Here is a 27,979-nt window from a genome sequence, read left to right as displayed (position 1 = left end):
GGGATAGACCGGGATGGACCGGGATAGACAGGGATGGACAGGGATGGGACAGGGATGGACCAGGATAGACCGGGATGGACAGGGATGGACAGGGATGGACCGGGATGGACCGGGATGGACAGGGATGGACAGGGATGGACCGAGATGGACAGGGATGGACCGGGATAGACAGGGATGGACCGGGATGGAACGGGATAGACAGGGATGGACCGGGATGGACGGGGATGGACAGGGATGGGACCGGGATGGACAGCGATGGACCAGGATAGACCGGGATGGACCAGGATGGACTGGGATGGACAGGGATGGACTGGGATGGGACCGGGATGGTTCAGGGATGATATCTGGATGGACAGGGATGGGCCTGCGATGGGACAGGGATGGACCGGGACGAACTGGGATGGACAGGGATGGACAGGGATGAACCGGGAAGGACAGGAATGGACTGGGATGGGCCCGGGGCGGACCGGGATGAACAGGGATGGACAGGGATGGGACCGGAATGGACAGGGCTGGGACCAGGATGGAGCAGGATGGGCCCGGGATGGAGCGGGATGGACAGGGATGAACCGCGATGGGACCAGGATGGAGAGGAATGGGCCAAGATGGACAGGAATAGGACTGGGGTGGGATGGGAATGGACCGAGATGGGACCGGGATGGACCGAGAAGGGAGCGGCGGGAGAGAGGATGCTCCTCGGGGCCTCTCGGGGCCGCGCAGCTCCGGGTATTTCCTCCCGCTTCCCCCGCACGTGTTGGCGTTTAAGAAGAGCCGGAGTCTGGCACGGCTGGGTGCGGGTCAGGGCTTCGCGTGTAAACCCGGGGGGTCTCCGGGTGTCCCGTGCTAACTAACGTCATTTTGGAAGCGCGAGTCCGACCCCTCCGGAATGAAAACAGCCGCGCGGAACCACGGCGGGCCGGGCTGTGCAGCGCCCATGGCGGGGTGGTTCGGAGAGAGGGAGGAAGGGACTCTGAATTAGCGTCGAAAAGAAAAAAACCCAAAGTGGCGGTCCGTGTTCGCTGTTCCGGGGCCGGAGAGAGGAACGCGGGCAGCAAGGCCTTTTCCCGGTCCTGGTCCCTGTCCCCCGCCTCTGAGACGGGCCCCCGGCGGCACCACCGCTGGCCCGGCTGTGCAGGACCGAAATAGAGGGGTGAGGATTTCAGGGCCCGTCTTCTCTTTGGGGAGGCCCGTGGGAAGCCCCCCGTGTACTCGCCCAGCTCTGGATCCCCGGCTGAGTGGGGAGAGAGGCCCCGTCCACGCGAGGCTCCCGGTGCTCGGGGGAGCCAGGCCTGCCTGCGACACCTCCTCGAATGGGATCCACCTGCTCGGCAGAGGCCGGGGTGCCCGAGCCCGGGCTCTCCCGGAGCCCCGCATCCCGGCCCAGCTCCTGGGAGCCCCGCTCGTCTCGGCGCTTGGCGGCCCGGGATCCCGTCCCTCCCGCCGAGGACTGCGCTCCTACGAAGGGCTCGCAGCACGCTCAGACACACTGACTGGGGTTTAGGGCGTCCGAAAAGAATTAAATTAGGCATTTCACCCTCTCCTTTAAGTCAGTCAGCCCCCCTCCAGACACGACCTGCCTGGGACACATCTCCTCCCCGCTGTGGTCACAAATCCCTTCGATGGGAGAGAGAAGAGGGAGACGGATCCTGCCTCGAAAAGAAACTTTAGGGGAGTCTAAAACTTGCCTCACCTCCACCCTCATACCCGAGAAAGTTCAGCCTGGTTCAGCCCCTGAACAACCGTCTTACCCCGAGGTCTCCCGCGTCTGAGACCTTCCTCTCATTTTCTTCGTCTTTTAAGAGATGAATATTAGTTTGGAAATCCGGAGCTAGTGCCTGTGAGGCCAGCCCTGTAATCTGACTGCGAACGTAGCGCACCCCTCCCTCCGAGAGAGGCTGCCTCTCAGTGCGCTGGGAGCAGATCGGGGATTTCTGGGAAGGAAGCCCCTGCCAGATTTTCTCCGTGTAGACGCCAAGAGGACAGCGAGAGCAGCCTGTCAAGACCTTGGGTAGGAAAAGTTCAAGAGAGGGGCTTCGGGAGGTGTTCCCGGGGCAGGCCGGGCTGGAGCTCAGCGGCCGCGGCCGGGCTGGGAGAGGCCGGGATTGTGCGGGAGACACCCAAGAGGAACGGCCACGGCGACGAGTGGGAGAATGATGCGAAAATTTAGGGAGAAGAGGAAAATTCTGGGCAATCCCATCCCGAGTCCCCTTGGTTTTTGTTCCGACTGTCGCCGGCCTGTTTTATCTCTGACAAAATCCAGAGATAGCTTGTGCTCTCTCCAGGCTCTGCTTGGGGTTTTTCTGCCTGTGTGTATCCCCGCGCACACACACACACGCAGATATGTGTATGTGTGTATAGAGCACAGACAGCGTGCGGGATTTGGGGCGGCACGGGGACCTCCAGGGTGCTGTGGCCGAGATCACCCGCGTTCCCGAACGAAATGGGACTCGGCCGTGGAGAGCTCCTCGCTGCAGCTGTACCCTCCTCCGCTCGGCTCCAGAGCAACGGGACGCCCCTTCGGAAAGGGATTTTAGGCTAGAGGATATTTCCTCGGCGGTAAAGACGGTCGAGGGAAATTTACCGGGCGTTTTGGAGGGTTATTCCCTCTCTGCGTGTGTGAGGTTTCTTTTCAAACGGATATAATAATTCCTCCCTCCCCAACTGCTAAATTGCTTGATGCAGTTTTCAAAGGAGCCCCGTGATTATGTCAGGATGTCTGGAAAGGAAAAAAAAAATGAAGTAAAAAAAAAAAGGAGTTGAAGTTTTTCCAGTTCAGATTCATTCTTCAGTCCCGGAGAAGTGCAAATACGCAGATGCAGAACATGGCTCTTCCTAGGAGAAGAATAAGTTTCTCTTGTCTTTTTTCATTTTCGGTGTTCTGGAACTAAGATCCCAGTCGAAATCAGCACTTCCAATACCCGTCGTATTTAGGGCACTTTCTTAGCCTTGCTCGTGTCCATAACCCCCGAGCTTAGCGAGAAGAGCCGTAGTTACCGCCGGTTGAGGGGAAAAAAGTTTCACGGAGAAAGGGTGAGGGGACTTAAAAAGTTAAGGTATTAGCAATTCACGAGGGATACGAGTGAGGCTACAGGCAAATCCTTCTCTCCCCAGCTCAGTGGGGTCGGAGCCCTGCGCCCGGGGTGTCTTCGGGCTGCAGAGATTTTCCCAAACGTGTGAGACCTGGGAGAATGGCACCTCGCTGCAAAATCTGTCCAAAGACTTGAGTTACGCCGTATAAAGCTCTCTCACTCTGCTCTGCTCTCGTATGCACGTGTGGGTACGGATGTCTATACGTACAGCCGCCCCACGCCTGGAGATCAGATTTACATTTCCTACATGAAGTGAACTTCTCCCCCCACAAAGTGCACACAGCGCGGGGTACACAAAGGGAAACACGGCCCCAAACAAAGGCGCAAGAACAGCCGCATCCTTGCGTGCCCAACGCTGTTTTGTCACTTATATTTAGCCCGTCGATTTGGTATTTTGTTAAAAATATCGGCAAGCTGCGAACAGATGCTTTTAGTAGAAAGTGGGGAATGCGAATAGAATTCATCTCGCCTTTTAGTGGAAACAAGCGAGGACCGTTCAGGCAGCGATTTATTTTTTAGCATATTTTAATGCGGCGAAGTAACGGATTCTTTGTGTATAAAGTGGAAAGAAAATAGAAAACAAGGTCCGGGAACGAAGGAAAGAAACGCTAGACTGGTTTTAAGACTCCCCCCATCCCTTGGTTCAACAGAAACATTAATTTACATTAGCAATTCCGCATCTTTAAGATAAATTACACAGCGGCGTAATAGATTTAAAGTACGCCAGATTTTTTTTATCATTAATTGTAAATGTACAAAATACCTGCTGGTACTTCACTTTAGAAGAATGTAATTGGCAAAAATGGGAGGCTGATGAATAGATAATAGATCCTTAACTACCAATAAACAGTAAGCACCAGCCAAGAGTATTAGGATGTGATCATAATTATTCTGCAGCCCCAGCCAATGAGAGGAGGAGAACTCAGCCCTAAAATCATCTCCGGACCCAAAGGTAAACGCGAAAATACGGACAAGGCTGGAACCGGAGACGTGATCCCCTGTCCCGTCTGCGAGCGCCCGGCGTGTCCCAGCCCCGCACGATGCAGCCGCCCTGCGCTTTGTGCTCCGCGCCGCGCGGTGCGGGCAGCGCGGGGGAGCCCAGGGGGAGTAAATAAGTTCGGAGGAGGAGGAGGAGGACGACCCGTTCTCTCACCGGGACGAAATCTTTCCCGAGCGGGGCATCTCTCCCTGACGCCCCGGGGCGGATCAAGGTAACCTCGCCGGGCTGAGAGCCCCCGGGAGGTGGCAGGGAGAGGGGTGTCACGCTGGCCGAGGAGCCCAACTCCCCCCCGAGCCCCCTCCAGGAGATGCGGCGCCCTGCACCCCCTGCCCCGCTGAGCCCCCCCCCGACCCCCGTCCGCCTACCTTGTTCTCGGAGCGGCGGCAGGGGAGGGAGGGAGGGCAGCGCGGCGGCGGAGGGGCGCGGAGCGGAGCGGGGCGGGGGCAGTGGCGGGGCGGGGGCGGCTGCGCGGGGCGCCGCGCTCCCCCCGCGTGGCGGGCGCGCTCCCGCCGCACTCCGATCCGCGGCTCCATCCCTCCCGATGGCGCTGCCCGGCGCTCGCCTCCCCTCTGACGCACTTTAAAGAGTCTCCCCCTTCAACCTCAAGGCGAGTAATAGCGACCAATCATCAAGCCATTTACCAGGCTTCAGAGGAAGCTGTTTATGTGATCCCAGCACTAATTAGGCTCATGAACTAACAAATCGTTTGCACAACTTGTGAAGGGGCCGATCACATCCATGGATTGTCTTTGGACTTAGGGGGGGAGGGGGGGACGACCGCCTTTTCCTTGCAGGAGGGAAACTTCTCCCAGCAACTTTTTTTGTGTGTGTGTGCGTGGTGCGTGTGTGTCTCCCTTTTGGGTACCGCTGGCTGCCGCTGCCTCCTTTTCCTCCAGCCCCTGTCTATTTATGTGTGTATCTATCCCTCCTCAAGTCACTCCCTGCTGCAAACTTCCCCGGATCGTCTCCCGCGCACCAGAGAGAGACGGGCAGAGATTGGGTCGGGGACTCTCGTCGCGGCAGCATGTTTCAGCCCACACCCAAGCGGTGTTTCACCATCGAGTCGCTGGTGGCCAAAGACAGCCCCTTGCCCGCGTCTCGCTCCGAGGATCCTATCCGGCCGGCGGCGCTCAGCTATGCCAATTCCAGCCCGATGAATCCTTTTCTCAACGGCTTCCACTCCACTGGCAGGGGGGTCTACTCCAACCCGGACTTGGTCTTTGCAGAGGCCGTCTCCCACCCGCCTAACCCGGCCGTGCCGGTCCATCCCGTGCCCCCTCCTCACGCCCTGGCCGCCCACCCGCTGCCTGCTTCGCACTCCACGCACCCGCTCTTCGCCTCGCAGCAAAGGGACCCCTCCACCTTCTACCCGTGGCTAATACACCGCTACCGGTATCTGGGCCACAGGTTTCAAGGTACGTGCAACTTTTCTTCTCCCTCCGATCCGCTCTCCCGCCGATCCACCCTCCCTCCTCCGGCGGCTCCCGGTCGGCCCCGCCGTGCGGATTTTGGGGGACTGCGGTGGGCGGGAGGCCCTTGCCCGGAGCCGCGGGCTCGGCTCGACAGGGCCCGGGGTCTTTTGTCCCTGTCTTCCCCTCCGCCAAACTTGATGAGCTGTCAGAGCCGAGGGGCTTGGGCTTCGTTTTGTTTTGCTGCTTTTTCCCGGTTTGTTTTGGTTTCTCGTGAAGAGGGGGGCAAGCGGGAAGGCAAGGCCGGCTGGGACTTCGTCAGCTTTCTGCCCCCATTAAAAGCAGGGGAAAAGGTGGATATTTTTTTGTTCCGGTGTGTTAAAAGCTACAGAAGGAAGCGGCTCGCAGAGCGGGGAATGGAGAGGTGCTGAGGCTGAGGTTCCCCCGGGAAGGCGGCGGTGCCCGCCGGGCTGCGGGGCCGAGCTGCGGGGCCGCAGGGAGCCACCGCCACCGCTCCAAGTCCGGCCACTGCCCTTGCTGGAGGGGGAGAAATGAAACGAACCTCAGAGAAAGGAGAAGGGGAATGTGAGGGGGGAAATAATCCCAGCGCCGGAGCAGCGCGGGGAGATGGGGCTGCGGAGGATAGCGGGGGAAGGCGCAGGGAGGGCGATCCCGACCGTGTGGGCAGCGAGGGGCTCCAAATGCACAGCGATTAATACCCGGCTGAAGGGAAATAACCGAATCCAATGGCGGACAATCAATAAAATCCCCCTTGTTTAACCCTTTATAACCAGCAGCGTCTTCCCCGAAGGGTGAGCTGATTTCTCCCGTAATGGGTCCAGCTCCTGCCTCTTTCGTTATAGACAAACCAAACAACAAACAAACAAAAAAATCAGCCTCCACTCGGAGGGATCCATCTGCCTTTTTTTTTTCCTTGTATTTTTATTTATTATTTCGGAACGAAAACAAACCACCTGCATGTTGCATTTTCCCCGGCCTTCTGCAGCCGGGCCGCTGCAGCCGGGTTGGAAAAGGAGCCACTCTCTCTGAAGCCAGGCGGGCTGAGACAAAATGGATTATTACCCTCTGAGAATAAAATTACAGGTTTCGCTCACCAAATTATTTGTCGCAGCCACCAGGCGATTGGTAACGAGGGGTAGATGAAAGGCGGAAATGTCCTGGTGTTGAGCCACAGCCTGATTTCAAACACACCCTCCTTCTCCAACGATTTTTAATGCACTTACAGCGAGAGCCCCTCGGTGCCTTTCCCACCTTGGAAGGACCGACCCGGAGGAGCGGCACAGGGACACCCTGGAGGGAGATGCCCACCGAAAAGCCCCAGCTAACCCACCCCCCGCTCCCGCCCCCGCTCCGATGCCGGCCGGCAGGGATGGGATGGGATGAGATGGGATGGGATGGCCGCTCTGTGGCCTCTCCGAAGTTTGGCTCTTTATTTCCACGCCGGTTCCCGTCGCCGCCGAGGCAGCGTGGAGTGGGCAGTGGGCCGGGAACGGCGGCGGTGGGAGCCCCGCTCCAGGCAACACACCGGCAGGACGGAGGGAAGCAGAGGGAGAAAGGCCCCGGCCGAAGTTTTGGGCGAGGGAAGCGGAGCCAGGCCGGGGGAGCGGGCGGGCGTCTCCCGGAGGCCGGTGGGCGGCCAAGGCGTCTCGGGGGGCTCGGCCAGGGCGCTCCGAGCACCGCTACCCAGCTGGCCACGACGGGAAGATGAGAACAACAAACAAATACGGAAAGATGTGAGGCTGCCGGTGGTCGAGGGGAAGGGGGGCAGCCGCGGGATGAAGCCGCAGACACCGCAGCCGGGCTCTGGCCAATTCTTTTTTTTTTTTTTTTTTTTTGTCTGTAGTCCTCCCCAGGTTGGGTTTTAGAATTTTAATTTCTCCCAGTCCTCTCCTTCCCCTGCTCATTTATCATTCCCCTCCACCTATTTATCAAAGGAAAATTCAATACCAAAAAAGCGATGAAAAATAAAAAAGAAACTATAGTCGGATTTCTCCTGCGGATAATGGTGGGAGAAAAAAATTTCTTGCTCTAGAAAGTCCTGTCGAGTGCATTTGGGAAAGGTGTTTTGCTAATCTCTGTTTTACGCCCAGGGAATGAAACCAGCCCGGAGAGCTTCCTATTGCACAATGCACTGGCCAGGAAACCCAAACGGATCCGTACAGCTTTCTCCCCATCCCAATTACTGAGACTGGAACATGCCTTTGAGAAGAACCATTACGTAGTAGGAGCGGAGAGAAAACAGCTGGCACACAGCCTCAGCCTCACAGAAACTCAGGTAAGGGGGAAACATGGAACGGACAGTCGGGAAAGTGAAAGTACCGGCATCTCCTTTGGAAAACCCACCCGGCCGGGCCGAGATTCGAGCAAAAAATACGGGCAAATTCTAGGGGTGTTTAGGCCTTCGGTCCCGAGCCGGTGGAGTGGAGAGAGGGGTCCCCCCTCGCCTGGGTGTTGTAAAATCCTTTCCCGTTCGTGATTCCATCGCTTGTGCCGGGGGTCGCGGTGCCTCGGCCGGGCGTGGGAAGCCACAGCGCTCGGAGCAGGATTTGGGGTCCCCCGGGCAGCCCCGGCGGAGCCCGGGCCCGAGCGGGGAGAGAGCGGCGAGATGTGCGATCTGCGGGTCCGGCCCTTTTGCTGCGGGGCTGCTCCGACCCTCGAGAAGTAGTTTGATGTTGGGGGGGAAAGCCACCAAAACAAATGCGGGGGGAGGGGGAAGAACCCCCCTCTTTGGACCCTACGGCAGAAACACAGTTTCTTGGATGATTTTCCACTCGTTTCTAGCCCCGCGTCAGGCAGAGGGCATGTGAGGAGCCGGTTCAGGAGGACAGAAAGATGAAAAATAAAAGCAGAGAAATTATTGACGAGGAATCCCCCCCCTCCCCCGCCCTCCTTCCCCCCTCCCGCCGACTGGCTGCGGGCCAGAGCCGCACCGGAGCCTGTTTCTGTCGTGGATCTGGCGGGACGATGAGCGAGGTTCCCGCTCCGCTCGTCCCGGGGCGATGGTCTCGCAGGTACCGAGGCCGGGCACCCTGGAACCGGCCGAGGGCCGCGGCGGGGGCGGGCACAGGCTCCCCCCGACGGCGGGGGACCCACGGACGGCGGGCCCGCTGGGAGGGCGTTTTTCACGCGGTTTTCTCCCCGCCGGAAGAAAAGCTGGAGTTCGGAGGGTTGGTGGTGGTGGTGGTTGTTGTTGTTGTGTCGGGCTTTTGTTTTGTGCCCTTCCAGAAGACTCGTGGAGACAGGATTCCAGATGGGGATTGTCTCTGCTACAGTATGCGGCACTGTACTAAAAAAAAAAAAAAAAAAAAAAAAAAAAAAAAAAAAAAAAAGCCAAAATACCCAGCCGCAGCCTAGTTCAAAGTTCCCAGTAAACACAGCGTTCTCTGGGCGGATTAAGTTGTAACACTTCTTTTTTTTCTTAACTCCTTTTCGTGGGGGAAGCAATAAAGAGGTTGGAGCTTTTGTTTTAAAATGTCTCCCTAACAAAACAATAAAAAGGGATCGCCACTTTTATGAGGTTCCCCGAACAAGGGACCGGTCACAGGCTTATTTCTACTGGAAAGCTGTATTTAAGGTGGTCTTTGTGCTGCTTGATTCCGAAGCTGGTTGGGGTCTTTTGTCCGGATGTCAAACCCCCAGTCCCCTACAAATGAGCTCCCTTTTGGGAGATCAGCGTGCAGAAATGAACCGTCCTCCCCTTCAATTAGCAAACTAAAAGCAAATTAAACTCACCCCTTGTTCCCCGCTCAGCTTTTTAATGGGGGACTTTTGGAGAATATGAAAATGCAGCAGAGATGTGTGTCCGGCCAGTCAGGTCTCTGTTCTGAAGAGGCAGCGAAGCGGGTTAAACCAGCTTATTAAAATGCTCCAGTTCTCTTCTCCCCCCCCCCCTTGCTGAGGCCTTTATCAGGCACTTTCAGACAGAACCAGAGTTTAAACTGCTTTAAAAAAAAAAGTGTTTACCTTTGGACGCTACAAGGAGTGTGGCCAGCTCTGGAGATAGCTCAGAGATCAATACTATCTGTAATTAAAGCACTGAAGTCAGCTGCCGGATGATTCAGTCAGATGTACTCGCGCTGCACAAAATGAGAGGGATATTTACGGTGGCACTTACAGGTTTCACGGCGCTACGATCGCTCCTGGACGGCGTGTCCCGGGGAGCTGTCGCGGGGAGCGACGGACGTTTTTCTACTCGGGGCTATTTTCTTACATTTTATGCGCTTTTCCAAGAGGAAAAGATCTCGTACCGCCGCCCCTCAGCCCCATCCTGGGATGGATGAGGCCCTCGGTCTGCTTTGACCCGCCGGGCCGTGCGGGCAGGTGGTTGCCCCGCAGCCGGCCCTGCCTCCCGCCCCGCAGCCCCTGGGCCAAGCGCGGGGAACAGGAGCGGGCCCGTGGCGGTGACAGCCCTCGGCCGCGCAACCACGCCGTGTTCTCCCCGCCTGGGGCACCGGGGCATTGCTCGGGGCCGCTCGGACGCGGGAGCTCCGCGCCCCGCACCCGGTGCATCCCCCCGGCCGTGCTGCCCGGCCCTGCACGCGTGGGTGCTCTGGAGGGGCCGGTGGGCGTGGGACAGCCTGTCCCGGCCTTTCCCGAGGGGTTTAGGTGGCAGGCGGGCCTCGTCTCTGCTCGGCCCGCTCCAGCGGGGCACGGAGCGGTGAGGACGCGGTGCGGGCAGAGCGCGGTGCGGGCAGGGCACGGCCCGGGGGGCACCCGGAGCCCCGCGCCAGGTCCAGGGCAGCAGGCATCGGACTAACGCCCGGTGCCTTTCCTCCCGCAGGTAAAAGTATGGTTTCAGAACAGACGGACAAAGTTCAAGCGGCAAAAGTTGGAAGAGGAAGGTTCAGACTCACAACAGAAGAAAAAAGGGACTCATCACATCAACCGGTGGAGAATCGCCACCAAACAAGCCAGTCCAGAGGAAATCGACGTCACGTCGGACGATTAAGAACTGGCTCTTTGGGACTTTTCGAAGCCAAGCACCCCACTAACCGAAAGTGTTAAAGGCTCACCCCCCCCGGCGGTGCGGGGAAGGACACGGAGATCTTCATCAAAACACCATTCCCGTCTGGGAGGGAGCTGGGAGCGAGCGAGGGCCAGACAGCGAGGGGTCCGAACTGTGACACTGCCGGCACCGCTCTGGCAAGGGGGATCTGTCAATCAGAGCCAAAACAGCGGGACGAGGTGATTGACAGGTATTCCGTTTATCGCAGTCCACTTTTAAAAGCCTAACGTCAAAAAAATTTAAAAATATATAGAAAAAATGTAAAAAAAAAAAAAAAGACAAGCCAGCCCCCCCCCCCAATCCAAACCAGAAAAATTACCACCTTACTGGACATTTTGCACTTCACAGTTTTTTCCGTCTTTGAAAGAGAAATTTCCATAAGCAGCCAAAACCCACACCTGTTTCAGAAACTTGAATTGCATGTGTAAAGCCGTCTGGGCAAAAAGAAAAAAAAAAAAGAAAAAAAAAAGGAAAAAGGGAAAAAATTACTCCAGTTCCTAAAGACAGAAATTAATTGTAATTTTTTTTCCCTTTAAGACAGGTTCCGTGTGCTTTTTAATTTTATTTTACGAGAAATGTGCAGTCTGTAAACATTTTATGATAACTTCTGGCGTCAAAGTGTTTGTGAAAGCTAAATGAAGTAGCAGTAACAAAGCATAGTGTTCCTTCCGGATGGACAAACACGGTGGGGAGGGGAGGGACGGGAGGGAAAGGCGGGGAGGGGGGGGGAGGTTGGGGTTGGTCATAACTTTTGCTGCAAAAAAAAAAAAATCAAATTAAATTAGCCCCCCTCCACCCCCCATCGTATCCCCATTGCAAAACCGGGTGATGATTATTTTTTAAGATTAATAAAGCGCAAACCCAGCGACTAGTTTTGGCGGTGATGACACCTTCTAGGCTGGGAGGATCCAGAGAAAAGGGACTTAAAATCGCAGATTGATTTTTTTTTTCTAATGGCCATTTTCATTGGGGCAATTTTCAAGCACTGACCTTATAATATTCCGAGATCATAGAGCTACTAAGAAAAAGTTACAAATGTTTCTTTCATGTCTCCTATACCAGAATGTAAATATTTTTGTGTTTTGTGTTTAATTTGTTAGAATTCTAACACACTATATACTTCCAAGAAGTATGTCATTGTCAATATTTTGTCAATAAAGATTTATCAATATGCCCTAAATTTTAAAGCCATATCTTTTCCGCTTCACCCCCAAATTTCTCAGGAACTAGTATTTTCCCCCAGTGCACACTGTCTTGTTTTTCGCTGCTGAGCCCCTGCGGTCGGAGCCTGCGCTCCCGCGGCCGCGCCGCGCATTCCTGCGGCCATAGGCGCGTTTTCTTAATGTGTTCTCCGGCTGGTAAATAGACCTCTAAAAATACGCCGCGGAGACACCCTTGATGTAAATAAATACCTGAAAAAAAAACCCCAAACAGAAACAAACAAAAAGAACACCCCCAACGAAAAACCCTTCCCCGGTTAGAATCTGAAGTGTGAACCGGCTCGCAAGGGTGAAACCGGTCGACAGCAGCCGTGCTCCGCTGAGAGGGGCTTTCCTTTGCAAAAATACGTATTTTAATAGCGAGAGGGTGTTTTTTATTCCCCCCCCCCGTGTTTAACATCCCCTGGCCAGGTCGCTGCGGTGAGGAACAGGTCCTGTGAGCAGGGGCTGTGCCCCAGCTGCTGCTCTCCCCGCCGCTCTCAGGGAGCGATCCCGGGCACAGAGTAAAACTCTGACATTAAAGACGTGGGGGAAAGGAAAAAAAAAGTTGCTCTGGGTCCTTGAGGAAACTAGCTGGTTTTCTGGGGGTACACAGTTGTTTTTTCATGCTTCATTTGCTCTTTAGCCTGATAGACTGCATTAATCAGTTTTATTTCCATTGATAGAGAAACCTCGTCTGCTCTGTTCGAGCTACAAAGAATCCTGCAAGCTTTTGTGAAAGTGCAAATCAGTTTAGGCAATTATCATACCAGGAATATGAAGGGGAAAGAGGAGGCATTGCCCAGTGGTCTCCTTTAATCTCTTAATCCGTGGATCCAGGGGGGCTAGTTGGACATAATTTAGGACAATCTGACTACCCTTTACACTGTGATAAGGCGAAGTTACAATGCATCGCAAAAATACGAGCTTTGTTAAACATACTGCCTTGGAAAGTTAAGATTAGACATTCTGTGCACGTGTTGGCTCTATCGGGTACTATGTAAATTTAATTTTTTTTTTTTTAAATCCGATCTTATTTTTTTTTTAACATCGGTTCTTATACAATCCCGGTGACTTTCCATTCACTAGTGCTACAAATATGAGAGAGGCCCAGTCAGGGTTAGGACGCATGTCGCAATGCAGTCCCTTCCATTTAAACCTAGGCTAATTATTTAGTAGAGCTATTCCCAAGGTAAACTTCTCGTTGCATCTCTCCCCTCCTCGAACAGCTGATGATGCAGATCTGGAAACCAACAGGACGCACATTTCCCCTGAACTCGCCCAAGCTGGCTTGCGCTCCACTTCAAACCCAGGCAAATGGGCAAACAGTAAATGGATTGCGGCCGAACAGCAGACTCGGGCCTTTCTAGAAATTGTTTCCCATCTTGATAAAAGCCTTATTTCTGCAGGAACCATATACTTCTCCCTCCACCCTTTTTCTTTTTCTTTTTTTCTTTTTTTAACCGTGAGGGAAGAGAGGGAGAGAGGGAAAAAAATTAAGCGTCCTATGTAGCGTAACAGCAATAAAATCTTCAGAGAATGCCATTAGCTTTGAAAAAAAACCCTAAAAGCTTTATTACAAACCCAGCTTTGAAAATAGGGGGGATTAGGAGTCTGAAAGGGTCCCACAATGGTTAGAAGAAAAGGTTTCATGCTAATGAGGTTAATGCCCTTTGTATCTCAGGACTCCACAACTTCATTACTCCCTATCTCCGGCTGCACCAAGCGGCTCAGAACACTGCAATCCACTCCAGCTCTCCCCTGCCTTGCCTAGAGAAGGATTTGATAGCAGCTCTGTTCAAACTAGATAATTATATCTTTTCAAGTCGGAATTAAGATAAAGAAAGTGAAGCAAAGGCGGCTAGCCTTGATCCACTGCAAACAAATTTGGCGCACTTTCTAGTCTCTCTCCCCCTGCCTCAATAGGCAGGACAGTCAGCTTATTAGACCCTCATTTGCTTTATTAATTCATCTATTTAAAGTGGCAGGATTAGAGAGAGGGAGAGAGAGGCAGAGTCTAATGTGGGACAGTGGATGCCAGGCAACGTGGAAATATAAATATTGGCGAGATGCTATCCGAGCGGGTGTTTAAAAATACATTTTATATTAAATAACTGAGAGGAGTGGGGGAGGGAGGGTGGGTGGAATTCGGGTGGCGAATTGCAGACTCGGGGGGATTTTTACTGCTCTTTCGAAGGAAAGCCAGGGCACGGCTGCCGGAGGCCGGCTGTCCCTCCGGAGGCCGGGATTTGGGCCGCTGCACCCCCGGACTGCGCAGGGGGCTGGAGGCCGAGCAGAGCCCCCCCCGGCAGCGCTGCGCGGGTGCGGGGCGGTGCGGGGCGGTGCGGGGCAGAGCGCGCTGTCCCGCGCACCTCCGCGGGCAAATCGGCCCCGCCGGTTTCGCGTGGTTTGCCTGGTCCATCACCGGGCTCTGTCTGCCGGCCAAGGTCGGCGCAGCCCGCTGCCCGCTCCCCGCCCCTCGCCTGCCCCGGCCCTTCTCAGCCGTGTCACCGCCCCGAGCTCCGGGGGCTCCCGCCGCTGCCCCCCCCCGCCGGGGCCGGATCCCCACCCTCGGCAGCTCTGCGGGCACCGTGTCCAGCATCTGACCCCGCCGGCCTTGGACTTTTAACCCTTTCCCTTCGGACAAAGCCAGCGGCTCCCAGCCGGGGTCACTTCCCACCCGTGGGATTTGCACCCCCCAAACCCGCACCCACCACCCCTCTCTTTGCAACGAGAGCGGGGTGATGAGGCCGGAGGCCTTCGGAGCCCTCGCTTTGTTGTGTTTAAACGCTGTTTATTTACCTTCCTGCTCTGATAGATCGCACTGTTACCTGTGAGGGCTCGGCGGAAATTAGCGGTCCCCCCTAATTAGCACCCAGGCTCCTCATAGCCGGTAGGAAGCAGGCAGAGCAGCTCTGGCCGGATTCCCTGATGAACAGGATTCTCCCAGCCCCTGCTCCCGTATACATCAGCGGTTCATAACTGCTCGGAGCTAATACAGCCATTGATTTATTTCTCCAAAGGGTCCCGCTGCGAGGGGGAAGCGGGAGTTTAGAGAACCTCCTGACCCCGAGCCGTAACCTCTCTCCTCGCCAGCCTCTCTCCTGGTGGGACACTCGCAGCCGGGGAATCCCAGCCCGTTGCCCACTCTTGAAACGGAAAGGACCATTAATCACCTTCCCTGACTCTCTTTTAATTGACCTTTTGCAATTAGCGCCTGTTGCAGGGAAGGTGACCCGTCGGCTGTGAGCGAACCCCCCCGGTGTCCCCTCGGACCCCTCTTGCCGGGCTGGGGGGGCCGTGGCCGCCCCAGTTCCCTGAGTGTCCCGCAAGGCGCGGGGCGGGAGCTGCTGCGGGCATCGCTCCCGCGGCGGGGTCAGTCCCCTCGCAGGTGGCTCCCCTGGCCGGAGCGGGCAAGGCGGATCTGCCTCCTCCTCATCCTTCTCCTCCTTCTCCCCGCCGTGAGGCCGCTCGGCCCGGCTGCCTCGGGAGCCCCGTGTCCCCCGCACGCCCTGGCTGGAGCCCCGGCTGCTGCGGGGGCTCCGGGAGAGCATTTATAGTCCCGCTCTCCGTCGCCCACGGCTGGACCTGACGTCAGGAAGAACTTGATCTCGTCCGCTTTGCTCCTGCTTCTGAAACTGATCCTTGAAATGAGAGAACAGACTCTACACAATTCCCATGGCCTTGACATAAGGTACAGCGATAAATATACACCACTAATGAGCAATTACCATATAATCACCTTCCAATTAGCTCGCATAATGATGAATTAAACATTCTAGCCTGCTGGATTAGGTTTCTTACTTTGTATATTATTTACGAAGGCTAGCTTCTGCTGAGCACCAAATATCAAATTAGATAGGGAATTTTCAGTTGGGGGTACCAATTACGCATTCAGAGCATGCCCGGAGTTTTTGTCACCAGCCAACTAAAGTGTATTGGAAGGTGGTGTCCATCCTTTTCTGTCTTCCTTTTTGATGTCTTAAAACAAACTCCACGCTTTTCTGACAATGCTCCGCACGTCGCCTACCCCGTGTTAATCCTGCTTCCTTCCCCAAGGCTGGACAGACAGGAAAACTGGCCGATTTTTTCCCTAGGACAGTTAAATAAGAGAGAAGGCAGAGGCAGGAGCTGGGGAAAGCAAAGGAGCTCTCAGGCACACAGTCCTCTCGGTCATGGTTGCTCCATCCCTGGGAAACAGGGAGAAACCCATCCCTTTATCCCGGACAGGTAGAAAAGCCCTGGTCCTCCGCTCGGGGTGGCGAGGACCGGCCGGGCAGAGGCCACGACATCCCCCCCCCCCGTTGCTCTCGCACAGATCCCATGACACCCTCCCGCCGGGCTCTGAGTTCGTTCACATATTGGGTTCCAAAAAAAAAAAAATCGAGTCCCTGCGGCATTTAGTCCAGAACGGGGGTGAGAGAAGGAACGGGAAAGGCTGTGAGTGGCGATTCCCCGTGGAAGGGGATGAGAGGAGAAGCAGCAGCCCCATAGCAGGAGGATGCGGAGGTCGGACAGCCTCGAGAGGGATGGAGGGACGGCGGCTCCGGGCGGGGAGGGGGCTCGCAGTTCGTGTGGCAAGTGGGAACTCGGCTCGGAGCTGCCTGGATTTTGTTGGTTTAAGCTGGACCCTTAACGTTTTCTTAATTAACCATTTGAGTGTTAGCAAACCTCCGCGAGGCGTTTACAGCCTGGCTATAAAGTGGGCACGGGGGATATTCCTGCCTCCTGAATTGCCTGGAAACATTCCTTGGTGGCTTAAAGGGGGTAGAAAGTCGCCTCACAGCCCCACCAGAGAACAATGTTCTTGCTCGGGATTACATTTTTAAAAGTCCTCTACCTGGAAAGGAGAGGATAAACAGGTGGTCTCCCCTTTCCCTGCTCCGCTCTCCCCCGCCTGACACACGGAGCTCTGGAAAGTTTCAGCGATTCCCGGGCAGGAAAGGAACAGCCCAGAAGAGCAGCCATGATCGGCTTCACCACGTTTTTTTTAATTTATAATTATTTTAAAAAGTAAAAAAAAAAAAAGTTTAAAAAAAGTTAAAAAAAAAAAAAGTTTAAAAAAAGTTAAAAAAAAAAAAGGCAAGCAGGAGGAATTCGGAACTATTTCAGTTCCCGAGTGAAAGTGTTGACTGAATGAATATGGGTGACCTGGCCCCAAATAGATTCAGATAAGATGTGGAAACTCATCTGTCAAGTCCCGCACGTCTGGAAGCAGGAGCTGATCCCAGCCTGAGTAGTGAGAAGCTGCTGAATTCCCGTGTTTTTTGGGGTTTCACTCATAGCTTTATCAGTATTTGAACAACCTTTTTGTGGTTTTGCTGTGTTCACAGAAAGCTCAAAGTCCTGACTTTCTCCATAAGGCCAGGGAATACAGCCACGGCTGTTATTTTATCTTTAGATCAGCAAGTTGGTATCAGAGGCAGGGAAGAAAGTGCATTCTTGTGGGTTGCGAGAGTGAGATATTCCCAGATAAACTCTTCTGTGATCTCATTTATAATCCACGCGATTACAGCTATTTTATTTCGCATACGTGTGTCGAGAGGAGACTTTTGCTGTGACGGGATGTTTAGGATCCAAATATTATTATAAAACCTTTTTCAGAGAGTTATCTGCTGTGTCACCCTTCTCGTCCCGGTAAGAACGTTTCCTTTTCGAAGCAGTTTGTAAACCCGAACCATACCTGCTTCCCGGTGGGCTGCCAAATGTCTCCGCTCAGAGTCACGGAAAAGGGAGGAAAGAGGAAGATATGATTTGGAAGTGTAACGGCTGTTCAAATAAACCGTGAAAAGGTATTTTCATAAGAATAACGTTATTTTATTTTAATTCCCGTGGAATGCAAAATAATAGGAAGGCAGATCGACGCTAAAGCACTGACTAAAATCTATTAGGAAATAGAGAGGAAAAAAAACCAAGAGAAAAAGAAATAAAGAATGAAAAAAATGCAGGGAAGAGATAGGGGAAAAGAGAGGAAAAAGAGAGAAGAAGGAAGGAAAGTAGGAAGAAAGGAAGGAAGGAAGGAAAGAAGGAAGGAAGGAAGGAAAGAAGGAAGGAAGGAAAGAAGGAAGAAAGGAAGGAAATGTCATGTGTATAGGGAAACCAAGGTCACGGTGTGGGACGGAATGAAAGCGTCGCAGGGACATTGTCAGAAGGAGCAGGGGAAGGGTCGTGAGTTCAGCGTCGGACCGACCGGGAAATTCACGCCAATTTGTCTTTAGGAGAGCCAAGGGCTGTCGGAAATCCTCTCTCTTCCCACCTCTCCCGAGAGGCTGGGGTGTGTCTGTTCCGTCGGTTTTCCCTGGCGAACCAAGGCGACCTCCAAAGAGCCCCGCTCGCCAAAGCGGAGGGTCCCGGCGGGCGATGGGAGCGGTGCCGCCGGAGTAACACCGTCGAGCAGGGCGGCCCCACGGCGAGGGCCTCCTTCCTCTCCCCGGTGGGTGTTTCTCCTTCCCAGGTGCCCGATCCTGGCTTTGGAAAGCCAGAAAGGGACTCGGGGGCTGCCTGGGGTGGGCAGCCGTGTCCTACGTGGCGGGGACCACCCTCCCGCTGCCACCCCGCGCATTGCCATGGAAACCGCTGCAGCTGCACATCAAAGTTTCCCTGAGGCTCAGCCCCGGGTGCCCCGGCAAGGACCTGTCAGGGACCCACCAGGCTCCCTGGCGCTGCCGGGCGCGGGGCGCAGCCCCCGAATCGGCCTTCCCCGGCCCCGGCCGTCGGTGGGCACAAGCGCGTCTTGGGGGCCGCTCTGCCGGGAAGAGCCATTCTGCTTCCTTTTCCACCCCGACACGAGGGTGTCAGATAGGCGAGGGGTGGCCTTAAGCTGGGTGGCAGCAGTCGGGGTGTGACACCGGCCGCCAACCCTCTCTTGTCCCAGTCTGGTTGGGACGACCTCGGGGAAAGGATGGAGATGCGGGGCGGCAGAACGCCGGGCCGGCGGATGCGGGCGCGGAGCTGGTCCCTGCCCTCCTCTACCATCCCCTAAGCTTCGCCGTCGGCTCCCGCATCGCCCCAGGGTCCCTGTCCCCGCACCCGGCCCCGCGGATGCGCCCAGGACAGCAGGACCCGCAGCCGCGGTCGAGTCCCTCCTCCCGCGGAACGGGGATGCTCCTTCTTTTTCGGGTATAAGGGTAAAACTCGGGCAGTCTCCCCGTTCCTCCCCGTGACTTAAATGAAAAAGGAGTAAAAGACAACATTTACACCGGTTTAATTAAGGAGGGCTCTTGTACCTCAGGGGGGATCGCATCATTTCACATGAAATATTCATACAGGAGGTTTCGCGGGCTGCTCCGTTTAATCATTCCTGATGCCAGCGAAGGGCTCTGTCTTTATACATGTCTCTACTTTGTTTTAATGTCCCCACTTTTCCACCTGCACGTGTCCGGAAGGTAAGTTCCCGTGAGGGAGCCACGGATAAAGAACCCTGCCCAAGCCGGCGGGACCCGGCTGCTCCCCGACCCTCTGCTCCGGCCCTGCTTCCCCCGGGGATGCTCGGGATGGGCCCGTCCCGGTGGATGCCGGAGTCCTCCGCGCCTGCGGAGCCCCCGCAGCATCTCCCTCGCTCACCGCTCCCGCCGTGCCCGCGGCTTCTCCCTCTCCCCCGCCGGACTGTTGGGCATTCCGCTGGTTCAATTACTGCAATTATATATCCCTCTTTAAAGGGGGAAAAAAAAAAGGGAGAAAACAAAACACACAGGAGGAAAAGAATGTGGCGTCGACTAATTTAAACCAGTTCGAGTGGAAGGGCTGTCAATTCTGTGAGTAAATGATGCTGTGTTGATTCAGATGTTTCCCGCCGTAATTGCTGTCTGAGGCTCGGGCTCGGGGATTCGCAGCCGGTGCAAGCGGGGCCGGGACCCCGGGGCTCCCTGGCTCCCGGCTATCGGGATGGATGGCCGGAGGGGCTGACACCCCGCTTTACGGGCTCCTGGTCACTCTGCCTGGATGGAGAAGAAGCTAAAAGGAAGGGGAAAGGACATTTACCCCCGAAATGATGAGCCCCCCTTCTCCCTGGACGTACCCAGGCAGACTTATCTATCACTCCCAATGTTTATTGGGTGTCACCAGCTGGGGGCTGGGAGAGAAGTGCGTGTTAAATGATGCCACTGGACTGGAGCAACAAGCAAAGGCGAGGTAAATGGCTGCAGTTCTCAGACCCAGTCCGGTGACGTGTTAATCTGTTGCCACCAGCACGCAGGGGAAAAAAAATCAAAAAAAATCTGCAGAATGTAGAGAAAGTCTGACTTACCTCAGTTCCACTCATCAGGAAAGCAGGGTTTCTGGGAGAACCCTGTCTGTGTTCAATCAGACTGTTACTCCTCTTGCTGAGTGTAATATATCGTCCGTGGTTTAATTTGTTCCCCCATTTTTTAAAATTTTATTTTCTTTTTTCTTCCCTTTCTTCGTTTGGATCACATAAGGTTTGGCATCAGACTGTTGGAAGTATGAACCAGAGGGTCTCTGCAGAGCAGGGAGCCCCGTTCAGCAGCTCTGCATTTGCATTTCCCATCCAGAAAGCAGCTGTGTGATAGGGAAGTTTGGGAGGTACATGCAGGCCTTCACCCCTCCAGAAACTTTGCTCACATAAAGCTCCCTCCAGCATTCATAGTGAAGTGTGGAAAGAGCTGCTTTCCTGCTCGCACAGGTGGGACTGTTTATGTGGGAAGCTTTGTACATCCCTCGGATCCTGAACCAAACATCCACAGCGGCTGGAGGTGTGAAAGGGAAACTTAAGCAGCTTGAAACCAACTGTTTAAAAACAACTCCTTTATAAGGTTACTTTGCCTCTGAAACAAGAGATAGCTCCTTGAGTAGCTTAAAGGAAAACAGGTTTTTAGCAGGTGGCTTGGAATCAGCAGTGTTTTGAAGAGCTCAGGGTACAAACAGTGACGGCCCCAAAATTAGAGTTGTTTTACAGAAAGTTGCAATCAGAGAGGACCCACAAAACTACCATCATAATGTATATTTTCAGCATTTAGCAGGAGATATACCGTGTGTTTGAGCTTGCTTTATTTAATTGCAGCTTTGCAGCCTTCCCTGATTTTTTTTTAATGGAAAGGATTATCTGGAGACCTCCCTAAAAAAATGATCTTTTGGTCTTGCCACAAATACAGGGCTGAGACCAGTGGCCCTTACTCAACACTAAACCATTTCTGAAATGGCTGCTGGGTCACACACAAGCAGATTCAGGTTATTTTCCATTATTCATAAATATTTCAAGCAGGTAAGTTTAAGACTTTTTCATTGCTGATGAGCTATTCTCTCTCTCACACACATGCACACAGACAAGAGCTACTTAGAACACACTTGGATTCAAGTCCAAATCAATGAATAAATTACACAGATGGGTTTTCATTGCTTCTATATTTGCTACATATAACAAATCAGCAAAAATGTTCAGCTCATTAGTAGGGACAATACTGTGTTGGAGGGGTCAGAAGTGAGAATGAAAGAAGTGTTTGTTTTTTCCTGTAATGTGGTTGATGTCTAGCTGAACAACTGTGATTTATACCAGACCCTTCCCTTAATATAACATATTTCTGCAAATCTTGTGAGAAAGCCCAAAACATTCATACATGAGAGAATTAAAAATAACTCCCCTGCAATCCAGTAGCAGCTAAACCATTCCAGTGGGTATATGTAGCATATTTGGGCTGTATATTAAGGATCAGTAACTGCATATGCTCTAAAATACAGGTTTTACATTTGAAGGCCAGTAAATTGTGAGAGAGCTGTGCACACATTAATAGCCCTTGTTCCACTCTGTCACTTGTTCTTACTTTTCTAGGGTGACGCAAAAAATATCTGTCTTTTCCTGCCTATCCCCTGCCACCAGAATTATTAATTCAAGATAAGATTGGTCTTCCAAATGGACCCATCAGGTCAAATATTGGAAACCCTTCCACTTCTGGCCCAGGGATGAGGTACAATTGAAAGACAATGACTGAGCATTGCTTGGGAAAAGAATGCAGAAATTTGTGCAAAACTTTTAGCTGCCATGCAGTGACTGGGGGCAGAAGTCACCTCTTTGATTTTTGAATGAACAGGACTTGCACGTTGTGATAAATGAGGCTGCTTTGTGTCAGGACTGGTGTAGAAGCCTTTACATTCACTGCTGGGGTACCATGCAGGTGACCTCATAGTGAGAGTCTTTCAGCAGAGATGCCACTGGTGAGTTTAAGATGTCCAAGGTACAGGTATGTCCTTTTAATTCCATGGCTATTTGAGGCTAAATCTCTTTATCTCTGTGCTGCTGACTGGTACAGACTGTGCTGCAAACATGGCCCAGAAAATCTTCTGTACACCACAAGGATCATTACCAGTCATGCATCTCTTGGACCATTTCCATTTAAGGGGAACCTCTTCTGGAGATATGGATCCACTGCTGATTTGTACAGCAAGTGATTTACCAAGGGAAGGTTGGTGTGACTCCTTCATTTCTCTGTCCATGACTGCTCCCAAGGCTTGCCACTGTCTCAGGGACACATGCTCCCTCAGGTGCATTGCTTTTGCAGAACACACAGCCAGATATTAAACAAATTTCCGCAGTGCATGCAAAGCTCATTTCAGAACCTCACATTTCTGATCTTTTCCTTAGCTAAACTCTAGTCAGCATCTAAGTGAGATGTCAATAACAAGTTGACAGCCTGGAACTGAAATGACCTTTCTTCCAATGAGTTACAACTACCCTGTGTAAAGGGAAACGACTGTACACAAGGGTTTTCCGTGGGAACCTGAGTCACAGCCCACTCAAGAAAACGAAAATATTTTCCCAGGTTTACCCCATGTGTGCTGTGTGTTTTGATGTGTCTCCTGACACAGATCTGAGTGGCAGCTGAAGTCACCACAGCACTGGGTTCTGCTGCAGGTGATGCTCTCAGGGACTGTTGCTGAGCTGGCCAAATCCCCAGCTGCCAGACTCAGCCTGGCTGGGAAATCTGGTTTATGCCAGATGAAAATTTGGCTGGCCCTGGGTATAAAATCAGGGAACACGAGCTTCAGAGTTAGACTAACTCTTAAAAAAAAGGGCCCCTTCAGCCTCTGAGAAGGCAGGACCAAACAGAGCCCCCTGCTAATGCCTGTCCTCCTGCTGTGCCCTCTGCCAGGGGGGGATGCTCCCTTGCTCCTGGAAGACAAGCTGGGGAGATGAATATCGGCTCACAGGTATTCTCAAGCTACTTTGGCAAACCAGAAGGACAAATCCTTTTGCTCTGCATTGGTACAGCACCCAGCACAGCACAGTCCTGTGTGTTCCTGGAGTTGCCAGGGACTTCTCCAGTACAAACAACAAGTACATGATGCATCTGCTACAGAGCTCACAAACCTTTCGTGTTATTTATGTACTAATCTGAACAGCGTGGGCCAGATTTTGATCTTAGTTATTCTGGAGCAAATGAGATACGGGTTTGGCCTCACATCCAGAAGATCTATAGTCAATCAGTGTTTCTAATGTGCTCATCATGGAAATATCTTGGCTTTGTGTGTCTGGCCCACTTCAGTGTGACTAGAATAGCAAAGCATTATATTAAGCAAACAGAACAGTTTGATTTATAGATTTGTGGTAAGAATAGTTCAGTTTTCCAGGGTGTTCAATTTAATTAACATTCTCCAGGGAAAAAACTGCTATTGTTTCCCTAACCACATGCCTTCCAATACAAAATAAACTCTTGCTGGTGTGTATGTGCTGCGTAATTATCCTAAATGGTTCCTTTTGAAAGTTGGCTATTGACCTGCTCCTACACTTCTCAAATGGAGCATATCCTATTCACTCAAGAGTGTGTGTCTACCTGCACTTAGCAGGAAAGAGATACCAGGCGAATTTTAACACTGCTGAAAGGAGAAAACAACCTGCTGCATGCAGCATTCCCAAGTGGTACGTGGGATAAGGCTGCAAGGGGAATTTATAAAGCCAAGTAAATTGCAGCAATACCTAGGTCCCAATTCCAGCCACTGTTTGGTGTTTGGGGGTAAATCTCCAGCAAGGAGCTCTGCTTGGATGCTACTGGAGCACGAAGCAGGAGAGCAGGGCACAGTCTGTCTCTTTGGCCCACTAGAGACCAAGTGCTGCTGTTAATATTCACCTTGAGCTGCTCCAAGTTGTTGTTGTGCTGTATTTCAGAGGGATGAGCTACAGTAAAAGCAGATCCCAGGCTCAAGTCATCCCTTGCTGCTGTGGCTGTGTAAATCACACCGCCTTTTGCACCAACACAGCATCTCATCTGCTGCCTTCATCTTTCAGGCTCTCTTACTGTTTTTCAACAGTGCCTGGGTTCAGAAGAAGAAGATGATGGTAGAGCAGTTTTGACTCCATTTTTTCCAGCACTTAAGTGGAAACAGAACTGGGCCCAGTGAGCATTGCAGTGTGGGATGACAGGAGGGCGAGATTTCGTGTAGTTGAGTCAGTAGTGAGAGCTGGCTGTAGCCGGCTCTGACTGAACACAATAAACAATTCCACTTGCAACATGCTGGACTGTTTAAGGGCTCAGAGATGCCAGTGGGAGTTTTGCCTGAATAGCAGGCGAATAACAGGTCCTTATTCTCTATCATGTCTCTGAAATACCCCAGCCCCACGTGTGCTGCAGGGCAGATAACCAAGGGGCAGAGATAAGAGGGAGCCGGGCAGAGGCAAGAGGAGCTGTGCCACTGCCTCCCCACTCCTGGAGAGCTGCTCTCCCTTTGGGGAGTTCCCATCCACCCTGGAGCCATCTGGAAGATCCTCTATGGATGGGTGGGCCAGGGAAACTCCACAATTAGGCCCTGGAAACTGTGGATTAACTCTGTAAAGTAAATGACAGGATTACAACAATCCCCCCCAGATTTAACATCAGTTCATCTCTGCCGCTGTCTCTCCATTAGTTTTGCTTTCCAATGAGACTCTCCTGTTCTTTTCTCCTTTTGTCTAAAAAAAGGAATCCAAATTTTAAGGAAAGGTTAAAAATAATGTTTTTATGCTGTGCAATGTGTAAGCAATTTAGTGAATGGTCTCAGAAGACAAGATATGTTGTTTTCCTCCTGCAGTATTGCTGATTCAAACATAAAGCAACAGGTTAAAATATATTCATAAGATATTAAAAAATAAAACTTGTCAAAACAAGCAGTAGATTTCTCCCTAATATTATGGAATATAGTTTTCATAAATGTGGAGGCAGCTTTTCTTAGAAGCATATTTTAAACACATCTAAATTATATTAAGAGTCAAGGCCCAATTTGGTAACAAGCTGTGAGACATCAAGGGTTCTTTTAATGAAGAATTCACGCTGGAGAAATGTATGTCACAAGACATATGACTGGATGCCTCCATGATTACTAACCCTTTTCTCCCCACATATTGATTTGCAATTAAATGTAAGTCCAGGGAAAGGGTTCAGATGAAGTCCTTGACTCCAAAGGGACATTTGGGTCTCTCTGTGATTCCACAGCTCTGCAAAACAAAGCGGCATCAGCAAAGATGCCTGAGGTTTGATTTGAATTTTGCTCTAGTTGACTGATACTATTTATACCCTGGGCTAATCAGAACCAGGGCTGTTTCATCATTCTAAATGTCAGGAAAAATATATCATGTGCATCAAGGGAGAAATCTTGGCCCCACTGAAGCCAATGGCAAGAATCCCATTGATTTCATTGGGGCCAGGATTTCACCCTGAATAAAAACTCATGTTTTAGACACAGTTTAAATGGCAATGAGTTTATCTGTGAGTGTTTTTAAAAACTGTTTTGGAGAAATATACATTACTGAAATGCAATTAGGCATTTATTTAGCCTTTACAGAGCAACTGCTTTAAAGAGCAATTTTCTTGAGCAGTGCAAAGGCGTTTAAGTGAAGAAACTCAAGGCTGAAGTTGGGTGATGTGCAACTGAGCAATTGTCAGAACACACAACAGAATGTGATTCAAGGACTTCAAACACTGTTTCACTAATAAGCTCCTGGGTTTGCGTCTGGAGGATCCAAATGTGAATATTTTTCCCTCTGGATGACGTAACAGCTCCCCAGGACACCAGAGCAGCGGATGTAACATGTTTGGTTTGCTGAGCCTGTTGGACACGAGGAAGAGCCTGCAGTTGTGTCTCTGCTCTCACACTAATGGAACACAGCCCCCTGGCCCATGGGGGCTTGCTGGGCTCGAGCAGCTGCCTCTGGTTCTGTCCCCAGCCCAGGAGGAGCACAGAGTGTCACCGTGGGCTTTGAACATCCTTAGAAAGGTTTGGGGAGCCCTCAGCTCCAGCCTCATTCTTCTTTTGAATCAAAAGATTCCCGTCTTTCCATGTTATCGTGGTAAATGAGCAAAGTGTCAGGATTTGTAACCTTCCCTGTTTGTAGAAGACACGTTCTGCTGAGACAGTTCACAAGCAGGAAAAGAGGCTTGTTTTCACTGTCTAATTAGTTCGTGGTGCATATTTCTTCAGCTGTGTACTTAATACTTTGGAAAGTATCATGGGATCAAGAAAAGAGCTTTGCCTTTCAGTTAAAAGAAGAGCCAGTGGAAAAAACAACATACATGGACAACATTGAGTGATTGGAAAGCACCAAGTTCCCACTTAAAAGCGCTTTCAAAAGATATGTTGTGCTCAGTGAATCTCACTTCTTCTAACCAAAACCATAAATCTGGTGTACAAAATGTTCCCTTATTTTGACTGGATCTATTCAAACTGATTAATTTTTCACAATTTTGTCTGAAAACCACACTGTGGCATCGCTTCAGCACTAACTGCCCATCTTGAACAGACACCATCGGTTCCTGAAATACTCAGGTTTCCTGTGAGTTTAGAATGGGTCCCTTCCAAGTATTCACTTTGTCTGATCTTGTTTAAATTATGTGAATGAACAAAATTATAGTCTTTGATGCTACGTTGCGAAAACATTTAATATATTTTGTTTTTAGCTTTCCTTTGACTGGTACAAGAAACAAAGCCTGGGAAAATAGGCAAATAATGACTTATGGGTGAGTGGCTAGTCACATTTGGAGCTAATTTGTTTTCCAAACATTTATACTTCCTAAGAAATAGTTTCTCCAAAAGAATAACTCCTGGAAGTGGCTACAGTACTGGTCAGAGAAGAGGAAAACATGACATTTGATGTAGTCACCTCGATTAAGGTCCTGTCCAATTAGCTTTAACAAGACAGGGTTAGAGAATCATCCTAAAATACACTGAGGAGAGGAAAATATTAAAGAACAAAGAAGCCTCTGGCCTCAAAGGACAAGGGAAAAGAACGTCAAACCATCCTGACGAATCAGTGTAACCACAGCTCGGTGGAGAGACAGAAATGGGATAACTCTGGCTCTGAGGGTTGATGTTGAGATTAAAAAAGCAAACAGAAAAATAAATCCTTTCACTTCTAGACCACTGACTTGACTGCACAAACCAGTTAGTCATGATCATCTGATAGTTATTGAACATGTCCTCTCTGGAACAAACTGGTGGTCTCAATAGGAGCCTTAGGAGACATATGACAATATTCAAGCAAAACAAGAATTTTCTGCTTGCCATGATTGCTGACCATCTCCATAGGAAGGCCGAAGGAGCAGGCAATTAATAGTGGTGCAAAATCCCAACAATAGCGAATTTTTAAAATTATTATTTTTATTATTAATTCACAAGAGGAAATTATACAACTGTCTGAGCATGGCAGTAATTATGCAGCTGAATGGGATTCCTGTGCAGCAGGCCTGAGAGGAGGGCTGCAAGCTGTGGTGGGATTAGGAAAGCATCTGTGGCTGCAGAGAGCTTGGCTGGCAGAGCAGGGATGGAACCAGGGCTGTCAGTGCTCGAGACCTAAAGCTGCAGCTATCATGCCATGAGCCCAGGCCTGCTTTTGGGGGCAGGGGCTGCAGCACATCCCACCCTGTCTGCAGATGAACAGGTGGGGAGGACCAGAGGCACACACACACTCACCCATGGGTTCTGTCTGTCCTTCTGGCTCCACTCCAGCAGTTCCAAACCCTTTTGCATGAAGACTCTTCCAGATGATCCCACCCCAACTGGGAAACCCCTGACTGTCCCAGGCAAAAGCAGGAGCTGCACTAAGACAGAGCAAACCCCGAGTATTTATATATATATATATATATATATCTCACAGCTCCTCTGCTCTGCCCTGGCCATGGCAGGGGCTGAGGACACAGCACCAGCAAGGAGCTGCTTTGCACCAGGCCTGCCTCTGCTTCCCTGTCTGCTCTGGATGAGCAGAATGAGAGTCACAAAGTCCATTACTGGGCTCATGATCACCAGTGTTTAAAAAGAGGATTGTCACCCAATCTGTGGTA

At 51.8% G+C, this 27,979-nt stretch overlaps 1 protein-coding gene and 2 long non-coding RNA genes across 4 annotated transcripts; 1 reads left to right on the top strand and 2 right to left on the bottom strand.

The window, feature by feature from the left end:
- Positions 1 to 364: 364 nt before the first annotated feature.
- On the bottom strand, positions 365 to 4,492 carry LOC113978618. Its single transcript, XR_003537623.1, has 3 exons — positions 4,455 to 4,492; positions 1,749 to 2,716; positions 365 to 1,614 (listed from the first exon to the last, which is right to left on the bottom strand). It is a non-coding gene; the product is annotated as an uncharacterized LOC113978618 (long non-coding RNA).
- On the top strand, positions 4,185 to 11,704 carry EMX2 (empty spiracles homeobox 2). 2 transcript variants are annotated; one of them, XM_027705698.1, is made up of 4 exons: positions 4,185 to 4,300; positions 5,024 to 5,504; positions 7,610 to 7,794; positions 10,300 to 11,704. In XM_027705698.1, exons 2-4 carry the CDS (start codon positions 5,114 to 5,116, stop codon positions 10,465 to 10,467), a joined length of 744 nt encoding a protein of 247 aa, XP_027561499.1. In that variant the 5' UTR covers positions 4,185 to 4,300; positions 5,024 to 5,113; the 3' UTR covers positions 10,468 to 11,704. The 2 variants fall into 2 exon arrangements, with proteins under 2 accessions (XP_027561499.1, XP_027561498.1); XM_027705697.1 differs by lacking the exon at positions 4,185 to 4,300 and having other exon boundaries at positions 4,602 to 5,504.
- Positions 8,620 to 9,743, bottom strand: LOC113978619. Its single transcript, XR_003537624.1, has 4 exons — positions 9,651 to 9,743; positions 9,483 to 9,540; positions 9,252 to 9,342; positions 8,620 to 8,805 (listed from the first exon to the last, which is right to left on the bottom strand). It is a non-coding gene; the product is annotated as an uncharacterized LOC113978619 (long non-coding RNA).
- Positions 11,705 to 27,979: the final 16,275 nt, after the last annotated feature.

Source organism: Neopelma chrysocephalum, unplaced genomic scaffold, assembly GCF_003984885.1.
Source record: "Neopelma chrysocephalum unplaced genomic scaffold, ASM398488v2 Primary Assembly neopelma1_347, whole genome shotgun sequence".
In the NCBI taxonomy this organism is placed as follows: domain Eukaryota; kingdom Metazoa; phylum Chordata; class Aves; order Passeriformes; family Pipridae; genus Neopelma; species Neopelma chrysocephalum.
Note: the sequence above shows the minus strand (reverse complement) of the source record. Positions and strands in the feature narration are given on the sequence as shown.